The sequence below is a fragment of the Pteropus alecto genome, unplaced genomic scaffold, assembly GCF_000325575.1.
Source record: "Pteropus alecto unplaced genomic scaffold, ASM32557v1 scaffold35, whole genome shotgun sequence".
NCBI classification, from domain to species: Eukaryota; Metazoa; Chordata; class Mammalia; order Chiroptera; family Pteropodidae; genus Pteropus; species Pteropus alecto.
In genome coordinates, this window is record NW_006437828.1 from 7,239,528 (window position 1) to 7,253,944 (window position 14,417).

The window sequence follows — 14,417 nt, forward strand, 5'->3', positions numbered from 1 at the left end:
TAGGCCCTGTGCATATATTTCCCATGCTACGGCAAATTGCTTCTCACGTCCCGGTTTTTAGATAGCCTTTTTTTTTTTTTCCCCAATAAGCAAAATGCCCCTTTCTCTCTCATGCACTCAGAAAACTCCTGCTTATCCCATAAGACTCAGGTCGCGTGCCACCTTCGCCAGACAACTTCCGCCACGTCACGCACGCGTACCCAGAGGGCTGACACCTCTCCTCGAGGTTCCCACACAACCTGCATATGCCTCTTTCATAGCTGACGCACAACACTGTATTATAAATGCTGATGTTTTCTGACCCTCTGGAAGGCAAGCAAGCACCTCTAGGTCAAAAACAGTATCATCACCTATACATTGCCGGTGCCTAATGCAGCCACTGGCAAGCAATAGGAATCCAATAAATACAAATTATATGAATAATTAATATGTAACAAACCAGACTCCTGCTCTCTAAAAGTTCCCTACTTAGTGGGGGGCAGGCACAAGTGGTGAAAGGGGAGGGGATGAGAGAAGATATAGAAATAAACTATATGTATATCAGAGTGAGACGAGAAAGTGGGGTATATGGCAAGAAACTAGAATTTATCAGTTTGCCTAAAAATTTAGGTGCCTAAAATGTGCCAGACAGCGCGGTCGGTTCTTTGCACATGTTCTCTCATTTAATTTTTACAAATACCCTGCAAGGTATTATTATTTCAATTTGATAGGCTAAGTAAGGAGATTAGCACTCGAGAAGTTCAAGGCCACACAAAAGTTAATGGTGAAGATACTATTTGATATCTAAAATCCATGTATTTTATATTTCAATGGTACAAATTCAGTCCTATGGAGTTTCAGAGGATGGAAGAGTTATGCCCAGAATACCAAATCAGGAAAGGTTTCATACAGAAGTAATGATGGACCAAATCCCAAAGGAGAAATAAAGTGCATTTTAGATGGAAGAATAAAGACATGCGTGGATACAAGTTCAAAACCTGCGAGCAGGACAGATAATGGTCCAGTCTGAAATAAACTGAGCATGCCTGGGGAAAATTCCACTGGAAGAGGAAATTAAGACTGTACTGGGGGACCCGGGAACGCTGTATTTACAATGGGCACCGCTATTTGAAAAATAACCAAAAGTATAGGTCATGCTAATGATTGAACCTGTGCCTTCATCTTCATGCATGAGGGATAGCAAAAGAAAAGAAAAATCTGGTACCATAAGTATTTCAAACCCTAAGATAATTCTGATTTTAATACAGAAGTGTACTTTTACCCAAGGAGGAAATATAGCTCCAAAAGTTGACATATTAAGTGTCTTTTAATGTCAAATTAACATAACATTGTGGAAAAACAAGTAAATAGATACATTTTACAAATGTGAGCCATGTAGTCTCTTCTGTCTAAAATATGTAATATCAAAAGTACCTCGATTTTAACTAAAGACATAAATTGCCCAGCTTGCTTATTTTATGAGATCTGATCAGTATAAGATGGCCATTCATGTATGTTTGATGATGGTTTTACTTATCAAGATTATGTTTTGATGGCTCATAACCAATTTTGTTGGTATGACATTCATAAACTAAACAGAATGTGACTGATTATTTAGATGGTAACATCTCAAATCCATTCAAAGGAATCTAAAATAAAGGCCTTAAGTAGGCCACCCATAGATCAGAGAAATCTAAACATTTTTTTCTGACTGCTGTTTTTAGGTCTTTAAAAATAAATATTTCTCTTAAAGCAATTTTTGAGCTTAAATTTTATGGCAAATACAGCCCTAATAGCATATAATAATAATAATACTCCTTACATTGAAATTAATGGAAATGTCAGTTTAATTAATGATAAGTAATTAATATGACATATTTTAAACAGAAATGATGACTTTACAAAATAAATATCAAATATTGCCAAATAGAGATATCTAGAGCCCCTGTTAAAGTAAATATATTATTTTATGATATTATCACTGATCAATAATATTATAATGGCTATGAAATTTTTATTACATTTTGAATTTAGAAAGTTTTTTCATACATAACATATTACATATTTATGTAGCCAGTGTCAGAATTAGAACAAATATAAACAAACAGCATGTAATTATTTATTACTTACAGATCATTCGCTAATTCACAACCAAAGGCTGGTATAAAAGACATTCTAGGCAAGTAGAATGGTATGGTATCTCTAATCTAAACTTTTTAAAGGTCCTTGACTACTGCCTTCTTCTTGCCTGTTCAAAACAATTAGAATATAGAGCTAAAAGAGATATTAGAAATGACCTTGTCTATTCCTCTTACTTAGAGATGAACCTAAAAGAGAGATTGAAAGACAGATAGCCTCAAACACATATATAAATTGAATGTTGAAACTCAATGATTAAGAATTCATATAAAAAAAGTTTAATAAAAAATAACATATTAAATCCAAAGAAAATAAAAGGAAGGAAATAAAGATAAGGTCAGAAACTACTGAAATAGAAAAACATATAAAAGAGAGGTTCCACAAGACAAAAGCTGGTTGCTTGAACAGACAAATAATATTGATAACCCCTGGCAAAACTGATCATGCAAAAAAGAGGGAGGGCAAGTAACCAATACCAGGAATAAAAATGAGGATATCATCGATCAAGCTGAGGATGTTAAAATATCAAAAGATGATATTATAAAGAACTTTACACCAATAATTAGAAGTCAAGGAACAATTCCTAGAAAAATAAGATGCATCAAAACTTCTTATAACTATTAAAGATAATAGATCATAAGCCAAAGCCCTGAGTATGAGCATAATGGTGACATACACTCAGGAATAATTATTAAAAAAACAGTTATATTTCTTTGCCTCCTTTTTTGCTGATTGTTTTAAGGAATCTCCATAATCTACAACCAGAATTGATTGTGGTAGCAGAGCCTAATGTATCTTTCTTTAACAATATTTTGTTGTCTGATATAAAGAAACGGAAAAATTGCCCCACTATAAAAAGGGACTCTCATTATAAAGTGACTTCCTTCTTTCTGGAGCATAAATTTGAGAGCTGATTTCAACTGCTGAAGTCATTCTTAAGAGAAAGTTGGTTTTCTGCTTGATTATTTTAAAATACAAAATTTAAATCAAGTTGTTTTTGCTCTAAATTGATACATGTTTAAGTGGCATCAGTATATACATTCATTAAAACTTTCAGTTAATTACATGTTTTTAAGGGCACCATTAAACATTCAAAATGAAACAGAAAGCAAACAAAACAACACAAATTCTCCTAAGAATGAACAGCTGCAGAGCTCACTCTGACGGCACATACGCCGCTTAACTGCGGCGCTCACGGTACCATCCTTAAAATGCAAGAAATGGGTCACGCCATGTGCCTTGTGGCTCAAAAACTGGACCGTGCCTTGTTATAAATAAGTTATTCAGGTGAAGTAGCAAACTACTTAAACATTTTGATTCTTTCATTATTTTCCCTAAACTTTGTCCATGTGGGAAGAAAAACTGATGGAAAAGCTTAAAGGTAAGGGGAAAAAAAGGAAGAGTTTTTCAAATTCAGTGAACAGCGAAGGATGAAATAATGACAATCGAGAACAGTATTATAGCTCTTTAAACATAAAGATTGTTTCTTATTTCTTTCTATATCACCTATGACACCTAGCCCTGTAATCTCAACATAGTAAATTCTTTAAAAAAAGGGAGTTGAAACTACTAGGTTCATTTAAGGCATCAGAAATACAAAGGAGAACCATGAGAGAATATGTGGATAGGCTAGAAATTTTCTGAAACTATGCAGGTGACCTACAGAAGTTTAAGAGTTGAGATGATCTTGTTAGGCTCTATTAAAATTAGCAAATTAAAATCTGCACATATGCTGTTAAATTTATTACTAAATTTTTCATGTTTTCACACTATTGTAAATAGTATTTTAAAAAATTTATTTCCCTACTGTCCATTTGACTTTTCCCTTTGACCTTGTATCTTGTGACCCTGCTCAACTCAACTTATTAGTTCTGATGGTTTTCATTTTTATTTTTTTGTAGATTTCTTAGGATTTTTTATACACACAATGTCTAAAAAGATCCAATTTTACTTCTTCCATGTCAGTATGTATGCCATTTATTACTTTTTCTTGCCTTATTGCACTAGCATCATGCTGAAAATCCTTGCTTTTTCCACAGTCACAGAAGGAAAGCATTTAGTTTTTTGCCATTAAATACAAGTGAGTTGTAGATTTTCATAGATGCCTCTTATCAAGTTGAGGAAGTTTAAAATTTAAATTGTGCACTGTCCTGCTCCATCCCGCCCAGGAAGTGAAGCATCCTTCGGTCAGCATATTCAGGCTGTATACACTCTCCGGCTGTTAGTTATTTAGTAGGTATCTCGGTTTTCAGTTCGACTGTTGCAGTATTGCAGTGTTTGTGTTCAAGTAATCCTTATTTTACTTAATTATGGCCCCAAAGTGTAAGAAGAGTGATTCTGGCAACTTGGATATGCCAAAGAAAAGCCATACAGTGCTTCCTTTAAGTGAAAAGGTACGCACATATAGGAAAGAACAGTATATTTAGGATCCGGTACTATCCACAGTTTTGGGTGTCCACCTGGGGCTGGAACATATCCTCCGCAGATAAGGGCGACTATGTGTGTCTTTCTTCCTCTGGCAGTTTTAGAGATTTTCTCTTTCAATTTTCAGCAATTTGATTACAAGGAACTTGTCATCCCGCTTGAATTTCCAGTCTATCCCGCTTGAGTTTCCCTGAGCTTCCTGGATCGACCTTATATTTTTCATTCAATTTCGGATTTTTTCCGTCATTTATATCTTCAAATATTTTTCTGCTCCATTCTTTCTCCCTTCTTTTAGACTCTGATTGCTCATATGTGAGGCTGCTTCTCTAGGGTTGCTACAGAGAATTCCTAATAATCCCTTCATGTACATTTTCTTCCTCTCAAGATGCTTGAACATATTTATAGCAATATGTTATAGTTCTTGTCTGCTAACTCCATTATCTATCATTTCGGTGTCTATTTCTATTAATCGATTTTCTTGTTTCTTTGTATATCTATTAATTTCCCATTGACTGCTTTACATCATGATGCTATGTTGTTGAATGTCTAGATTTTGTCGTCTTCCTTCATTCAAGATTCAGTTTGTTCAGCTAAGCAGTTAATTTACTGTTGAATCAACTTGAACTTTTCAAGGCATTTCTCCCTCTAATATTCATCCCCTTAATTTTTAAAGTCATTTTGTATGAGAAACACTTCCAAAATAACATTAAATAGCAAGTATTCTTGTTTTGCCAAGGCTTATTTTTGACACTTTGTAAGGGTGGGTGTAGAGTTACTTTTATTTAATGGATAAACAGGTGCTACTTCTACTGCACAGACTTCTCGGGGTGTCTTCTGAATACCAGCAATGTTTCATGATGGCTCCTGACCACGTGGGAGATCTGGTTGTTGTTCGGCTCACAGCTGTCCCTGGCTGCTGTTCTTTTCCCAGTGTTTGTGAATCTTGCCTAGTTTTATAGCTCTTCCCTGCGGTAGGACTGATCTGGTACCAGTTACACCATCGCAGCCAGAGGTGTGAATTCCGAGAGGTAGGTTCTGACCGTCCTTCAGGTTTACTTTTCTTCTCCTTTGCCCACTGACTCTGCCTTCTTTTCTCTTAGTTTTCTTTTAAGAACACATCATTATTTAGTGAAAGGACCCAAAACAAAAAAATTTTTGTAACTCAATCCAATATTGTTTCTACTACAATATTTTTTATCTCCTGGGAGAAAAAACAATAATAATTTAATCTAGTTTTAAAGTTGCTTATTACTTGATATATTCCTTGATCTCTCTCTCTCTTTCTCTCTCTGGATCTGCTTATGTTTTATTTTTAAAAGATTTGGAGCAGGTTTACGGATAAATCTAAACTCAATCCATGTCTAGAAAATTTCTTTGATTCTGTTTAACTAAAAGCTATCCCTAACCATCATTCTGACCACACAAATTTAGATAACCCACAAAATGTTTTTAAGGAAGGCAAGGACACGAATCATTTACTTCTTCCATATTTTTGAGTTCCTTATCTCATACCTGAGATTCATATCATTTATTGTTTCTCTCTGTGAGCTATTTTAGCTTCCTATTAGAGTGGGGTTAGCCTCTACATATTTTTATTCTAATTTAAGAGTCTTTATGTTGATGAAATCTGTTACTAGAATATAATGTTCATCACTCTCTGTCCACAAAATATCTATTAATTCATGTTTATAAAGCATTAGTCACTTTAAAAATAAATTTTGCATGGTTTTGTTACCTTTTAAGGAGAGGAGAAATATGAGCAGGAGGAACAGAAATGAAACATGTTTATAAAATGGGCCTTTAAGAAAGTAATTTTTAAATTGTACCAGGGGAAAAAAAATAAATGATTAAACCAGATTTTAAGAGGTTGTGGGTCTTCTCCTCTTACCTGTGCAGCTGGATATATTCTCGTGGTCTATTGAGCAGGTGAAGGAATCTGTCAACGATCTTGTTTTTTCCTACACCCTGTAATTACACAGAAAGCAACAAACAAAAGACTTTTGTCTGGAGGTAAAACAAACCAGAAGAAACTTTTACCAAAATCGATTTCCTCAAAGTTGTACCGTTTTAGCTATCGTTAATGAAAATCTAATTTGCAAACCTATACAGTACCTTTTCAATATACAGTGTTTTTAAAAAAATTACTTTTAAACACACTAGTTCTAAACTCTCATTTAAAAGAAAATATACACATTATTTTTAGCTTTTTACATTTTGCTTAATCCGTTCTATAATTTTAAACTGAAGTGCTGACATTATAGCAGAAAATTAACTATACTGTACTTCCATTTTAATCAAGCACTCACTTCTCTTTTTATCACACTTTCCAGCCCTTTAAAACTTTGGAAACCTAAAATTATAACCAGGGCTTATTACTAAATCTCAATTATAATGTTCTTTTCCTACAAACGCCCCCATTTCCCTGCTACTTACATCAGCTGTGAGTCGCTGTCCTTTGTAGAAGACTATTAAAAATGGAATCCACTCCATTGCTACTTCCCCATTTAAAAGTTTTCACTTAGAGGCGGAATACTTTATTAATGGGGTGCCAATATTTTAACAAGTAATTTATGTTGGAAGAATAGAAGTGGACAAAAAAAGCTGAGTTCTATGGTCATAGCAATAAATAACAGTTATTGATTTCTGATACTGTGCCAGGCTCTATGCTAAGTATTTTCATGTTACGCCATTTGCTCGTCAGTGAGGTCAGTATTCATGATTATTCCAGCCTCACAAATCAAGAAAGCAAAGCTCAGAAAAGTTAAGCAATATGTCCACAGTTACCCAGTTAATCAGAGTGGAGCCGGGATTCAAATCCAAGTCTGTCTGATTCTGATCTCATGCTCTTAGTCCCAACATTATGAATTACATTTCTTTACATTTGTAATTGACTTAGGTAACCTTGGCCTTGAATTACTTCTTTCCCCACTCCTAGGAATCCATCCTAAAAAATTAATTAGGTAGATAAGAGAAAAGCATGGGACCCAGTAGAAAGAGCAGAAGCCCAGTATATACTGGCATTATACTGGGAAGCAAGCGTATTATCAGTATTTCTACTACATGCTCCAACAGCATTGTGACAGAGGCATTCTACAAGCACCAAAGATTGAATGGGTATTTACTGAAAGTTATTTTTGTCCTAATATTGTGACATTTTCTCTAAGATAAACAAATTCTCAAAGGGAATTTGAGAGTTCGTCCTTCACGATTCTCAAAGGAAAGCGAGATATATATATATACTTGGAGCATAGAAGACAAGCCACCAATGCAGATAAAGAACTGTTAACTTATGTGATGTAGATTCTGCTAGCCTTAGAATCTCTCTCTTCGGTCAATTAAATATGCTGCGAGATGACAGACGCAAGAGAGATTAAGGGGACTGGAATGATTACCAAATATGAATAAATAAGACAGAGGTAGGAAGCATGCACAGATGGCAGTGGGCAATTAAGATCTGCTGTACATCCTTCAATCTGGGACAGACACAATGAAATTGATGTTTAAAGAAGGTCAATATGGAAATAATATGCAAAATATACTGACAAGAGGAGAGACTGGTCTCCAGGAGATGGATTATTTATTCGTTCATCACATAAATAAATATTTTTTGAGTGCTGGCATATATCAGGAGAAATAAGAGTGAACAAAAAAGGTAAGGTTTCAGCTCTTCTGGAGCTTCCAGTCCAGAAATGTGAAACAGATTGGAAGGAAGATTAGAAAAAGTCAGTGGGAAGGTAGCAGCATGTAATTAGACAAATTAATTAACTAATTAATAAGAGAATTATCAAATAGTGATACGTTCTCTACAGACAATTAAGATAGGGCGAGGTGATGCTGACCGGGTGGTGATTGAATATGAGCTGGAAGTGAAGACCTCTCCTTAGGTAACTTTTAAGCTAAGATCTGAATGACGAGGAGCCAGGGCTATGATTATGAAGATGGGCCTCCCGAGAGAAGAGCTGCTCTAGCAGGTAAGGAACTAGGCTAGAACGGTAGGCAAGGCCAGCTCTGGCGAAGTCGTGGAAACCACTTAAAAGAATCTGGACCGTTTCCTAAAAGCACTGAAAAGCCATTGAGGTAGAGGAGTAGCCGGCTCAGATGTTCGGTTTTGGAAAACCACTCTGGCAGAATGGTCTGGCAGAGAGCGAGAATGAAAGCAAAGGAAAGCGGTTTGGAAACTCCTGAAACAATTCAGGCAGGAGAGGATGGCGGCTTAAACGAAGGAGCAGAGAGAGAGAGAGAGATTTAAGAGACAACTGGGGAAAAGAACAGAACTTGGTGATGGACTGGATGCCGGGAGAAGCGGGTGGAGAGTCGGTTTATGTCTTGGGCAGCGGGGTGGATGGAAGGGGCACCATTTACTGACATACAAAACAGGGGGAAAGGAGCGAATTTGCTGGGCGGGGGAGGGAATTCTAGTTTTTAAAAAAGCGGTTTAATTTTGGACATGTTTACTTTGAAGTGCCTGCTTCCCACATCTGCTCCTTCCTCTCCAGGTCACTGTCACTGCTCAAGGGCAGCCTGTCATCTGGCTCAGACTCCCAGAAAGGGTCCTCTCTCGTCTCCCACCTCCGACCCACAACGACTCGTTGTTTTTCTAAAAACAGAGATCTCATAGGGTCATTTCCGACTTCATTTTAAAGCTCTGATAGTTCCTTCGAGGAAATATTAAAAGCATAACCTAGGAAGGAATTTCTGTAAATATCCTGAGCAAAATGACACAGTTATAGCAATCTGCTCTTTCCGATCATAGTTTCCACCAAGAACAGATAATCCTCAGGATTACTTTAACTGAATAAATATGTAGATAGTATCTTATGTTTCAATGATGAAAGCTACATTTTTCTTACTGGGAAATTTAGAAAACAAAGCACTATCCAATGTGCAGCTGCTAAAACAAATCTGCCACCATTTGTGTTTTGTTGCTGTGCATATCTATCTCTATTTACTAGTCATTATTCCGTATGTACGATTGTTTGCTTTAACAAAAATTAGCCTGAAAGTTTTTACATCATTATTGACTCTGACTGAAGATAATATTTAGTGAATGAAAATTTAAACAGGAGAAGGAACCTGTGAAATGAGAGATCCTAAAAGCTACAAACTGTCTCGTTACTGTTCTGTCCCACTGTGTTCCTCGTGACGACGGTCTGGAAAGAAGGTCTGTCACAGAGGGAGGCGTCAGATGGCGCTTTACTACAGGGGTTTGTTAAGCCCCCCAGACAGGAATCATAGCGAGGACAGGAAGTGAGCACGCTTCCAGTGCCTGTGACAGAGAAGGCCAGAGACCATGACTTTGAGAACTTTGAAGGCTTCTGGGACTCTTACAACTTCCTCAGGCTCATTATTTTCGTTTCCCTGTTTCCTCAGGGAGATTAGCAGTGAGAGTCTTTAGAGGAAAAGGGCTTCTGGGCTTGTCTCCTGGACAAGAAGAAAATACGGAACTTGGAAAACTCTACCTACATCCTGTCGTCGGGGAGAAGGAGCAAGGAGCAGAGGAGGAGGAAAGGGCTAAAGAGGAATGGAGGTCAGGCAAAGAGAAAACGGGTCCAGGAGAGGGATCCGGTCCACGAGTAACTGTCCTGGGACTTAAAGGCCGAAGGATCGCTGACCAGAGCGGACACACTTGCAAGGCGCTACATCGCTGTCGCCGTCGCAAACCGAGCTGCTCGGCAGCCAGCGGTCTCCGCAAGCCCGGCGCTTCCAAGTCTCTGCTCGCGCTGTCTGTCCTGACTAGGACAGTCCACCCCTCCCCGCCTTCCTGTCCTCTTCCACTCGCCCCTCAGTGTTCTAGAAAGTGTCCCTCTTCTCTGACGCTTTGCCTGACCCTCCCCGCGCCTCGCCGCCTTCAAACCTGAGAGCCACGGCGGCGCCCCCCGCGTCCCCACACCCGTGTGTGTCACAGCCCGTGCGCCCCGCGCCGATGGGGCAGGTGCCACCGCAAGGAGACACCCTCGAGGGCAGGGCTGTCCCCCATCTGTGTTCCTGCCACCGGCGACTCACATACCCTGCAGGTGATGACTACTAAAACTGGAGGAAAGGAAAGGAGGAAAGAAACAGAAAGTCATGCAATTTGCTTTTGCTAAAGGAGGCACAAATCTCATCCAGGAACCTTCTTTGTCCCTCCTTACTGAAGAGGAAGCGACATTAGTGGAGCCCTCTGCGGTCAGCGCGCTTTCCCAGCATAGCCGCCTGACTCCTTACGCAAGCCGCGCGCCGAGCCCGCCCCGCACCTGGCTGCGAGATCTAGGCAGCCGGGCACCGCGCCCGCCCCGCACCTGGCTGGGAGATCTAGGCAGCCGGGCACCGCACTGGGCCCCGCACCTGGCTGGGACATCTAGGCAGCTGGGTACCGCCCTGGGCCCCGCACCTGGCTGGGAGATCTAGGCAGCCGAGTACCGCGCCCGCCCCGCACCTGGCTGGGACATCTAGGCAGCTGGGCACCGCGCCCACGGTGTCTGAAGGCAAGTCCGTTCCCACTCGACAGATGGGGCTGTTTTCTGTTCCGCCACATTGCGAAACCAGGGCAGGAGGCAGCCTTGCTAGACTGACTTGTGTGACGTTTATGTGCTGATCTCCCGGAGTCCAAGGTCAGTCACTCCGGGGTTAGAACACAGCCCGAGGTGGGTCGGGAAACCCGCACGGGGTCTGCGGCTCAGTTCGGGAGGAGACAGTGAGAAAGTCCAGCCCGATCTTTCCTTCTGTCTTCGTATTTTAACGGAGTCCCCCTGAGTGTGCCACGGCCAGTGTTCAGCTTCCTATGCTCTCTGAGACGTCTTAGCTTTGGGCCTTCCTTCCAGTTCCCTGAATGCGTTAATAACTTTCACAGAGTTAGGTCAGTTTGTATAACATTTAGAGATGTTTCTGCATTTTTCCTTTTTAGAAAAGCTACTGTGTGAACGTCGTTAACAAATACCAACTGCAGTCAAAAATAAAGAAACATTACAGTAAAATCATGAGAAATAAATTACAGCTGCTCTTCTTTAACCTGAAAATTTCCATCAAAGGTCGAGCGTTCCAACTCTTTACTAAAACTAGCCTGAAAATACTTACTCTGCTACTATAGGGAGACTCGGACTGTGATCTCTGCTTAATCTCTCTCACCGGGCGTTTCTACCACAATCAAAGCCTAGCTTTGTTCATTCAAATGGAGGGTCTAGACAAGCTGGTCGCTAATCATTATTTGATTCTAATATTCTTTAACCCTATAACACAATAAGAGATTGCTGCTATATGATCACTGGCAATTTCTTATTTTCCAAATTCCCTCTGTGAACATGTGTTACTTATGTAATCAGAAAAAAATGTCAAAACTGAATAGCAAAGAATCCTAAACATTTGCACAAATAAGTTCCCTGTAATAGAGCCGACAAATAGTAGCCAGAAGTCAGACGAGAAGACGTATGTTGCAACTGCACTGCTAATCTGCATGGCTCTAAAACACACTCACGAAGCTTCCTGTCGCAGTCATAACCTCCTTTTCAAACAAGAATAATGAAATCCACATCCCTGCAATTTCCCTTTGAAATACTATGTTGCTATAAATGGCAAAGATATACTTTGGAGTAGTTTGGTCCTTAGGTATGACCAAAGCAGCCATGACAAATATTGTGGGGGAAAGAAATCGAAGCATCTACAAAATACAATGTGTCTTCAAAACAAATGCCAGAAAAATATTCACTAAGAAACGATGGATGGAGAAACTAACGGATAGAGAGAATATAGGAGAATGGCAAAGAATTTCCAGACCGCGACTTGGGAAAATTCACTAAGCAAGGAATTTGAGATGGGACACAAAATAATATAATGTAAATAAAGATGAGGGTCATTACACTGGATGAAACCAAGTGTTTCATAGCCTTGAAACTCCCAGGCTGCTGAAGCTACCAGAAGCACAGTACATTTCGTTATCAAATTCCCTGCTGCCACTACCAGCTGGGGACACAGGCGAGAAAATTTCTGAACAAACTGTTCAGTCCCTCAATGGATATCAGACAATTATGCTGGCATGGCAACATGGTATATTTCTGACATTGCATCATAGCAATCTGGCAGGTCTCAGCTGAAATGATTAATTAGCAAAATTCACACATTCTTTAATTTTGGCAATAAATTATTCACAGTATTTCAATAAAAAAAAATCAACAAACATTTACTAAGCCTTTACCAGAAGAAAACTAAGTTCCTGATCATAATAAGCCTATAAATAATAGATGAAACGAAATATAAAGTATATAGTTACATAGTGACAGTGTACACAGAGTCCTGCTTAATTGACACTAAATATATGCTTACTGATTTTCATAGCATATAAAAGGTTTCAAAATCTAAGGCTATGAAAATCAGAAAATAAAGCAGTTATTTCTAGCATGAAAAAATTAATATTGTTTAATTTCATTGTGTAAATCAATCAAGAACTTAAATTGGCTTAACAAAATTTACTCTAGAAAATATTTCCTCACTGGAAGCTTATCAATCAATATTGGTATAATTCTCAATAAAATGTTTATATTTGTGAAAATGGGTCAATACCTCTCAGGATAAAGAGAAAGAGAGAGTATATCTTTTCTCTTTCAAAGGGACTTGAGAGGCACATTAGTTAAATGCAACAATCAAGCTTTTTTGGATGCTAATTGAACAAATCACTATAAAATGATACTTTGGAGGTAATTAAGAAAAACTGAAAATACACAGAGTATCAGAGTATATTAAGGGATTATTATTAATTTTTAAGGTCTAATGGAATTGTGGTTACATTAGAGATAAATACTGAGATATTTATAACAAAAACACATTGTGTATAACACGTATTAAAAGATGACATATTTAAGAAGTGTTAGGGGAAGAGATAAAACAAGATGGACAAAATGCTGATTATTATTGAAGCTAAGTGATGGTCACAAAGGAGTTCGTTATGTAATCTACTTTTTGTAGAATATATTTAAAATTTTTCTGTTGTAAAAAGTTGTATAACAGAAAAATTTCAAATGCCCTGTACTCTGTATGTAAAGCACAGTTCCTGGCTATTAGCACTCAACATAAGTTACTATTACATATTACTACTATCATTGTTGTTGTTATTATTACTAATATAAGAATTAGCGTGGGATGGGAGGTCTGAGTCCTAAATTTGTAATTAAATAGCTATGCGATCTTGAGCAAACATTTTAACCTTCCTGAGCCTCAGTCTGCTTATTTGTAAAACGTGGAAAATAAAAATATTTACCTGAAAGGGCTGATGTAGAACTAAATGAGATGATAAAAAAAGTACATTAGAAATTGTAAAACATAAAGATATTATCATTTTTAATCCTTGCCCCAAAGAAACTTGTAATTCAATTACAGATAGAAAAATTCAATTACAGAAATAAAAAACCTATAAACTTTAAAAGAAACCTGAATCAAAATAGTGATAAAATATTGTAAACGTTCAGAGGAAAACAAGATTATTTCTATTTGGCAGAGACTAAGAAAGCCTTCAGAGACGAAAACAAACCTGAGTTCTTGCTAAAATATCTTTTCCTTCAACTATCTGATAAAATGCAGCTGCCTCTAAAACTGAAGTATTCCTACACAAAAACAGAAGTTGATTCTTGGGGAGTTTTTAAACAAATAAAAAATGCCTCTATTGGCTGATCCTATAACCCCAAATAGTCACAATAAATATTTTATATATCAAATGGAATATAGCTCTAAAATCAAAAGGAAATATGATAAAGAAGGAAGCTTACTCTTGAGTTGAGTTAGGACAGAAAAAGCCCCACTGACTTGAGAATAAATAAATAGGCATTTTTCTTTTTTCCCCCTCTTAGTAAAGGGGAAGTAAATAGAAAGGCATGCTATAAAAAAAAAAAAAAAAAAACAGTATGACACTC

At 37.9% G+C, this 14,417-nt stretch overlaps 1 protein-coding gene across 2 annotated transcripts in view; it reads right to left on the bottom strand.

The window, feature by feature from the left end:
• The window catches only part of VWA8 (von Willebrand factor A domain containing 8), a 258,042-nt gene that overhangs the window by 141,057 nt on the left and 102,568 nt on the right, over positions 1-14,417 (bottom strand). For both annotated transcript variants that reach the window (XM_025049015.1, XM_025049014.1), the window contains exon 21: positions 6,431-6,507. In XM_025049015.1, the coding sequence (XP_024904783.1) occupies positions 6,431-6,507 (77 nt within the window). The remainder of the gene's footprint in view (positions 1-6,430; positions 6,508-14,417) is intronic.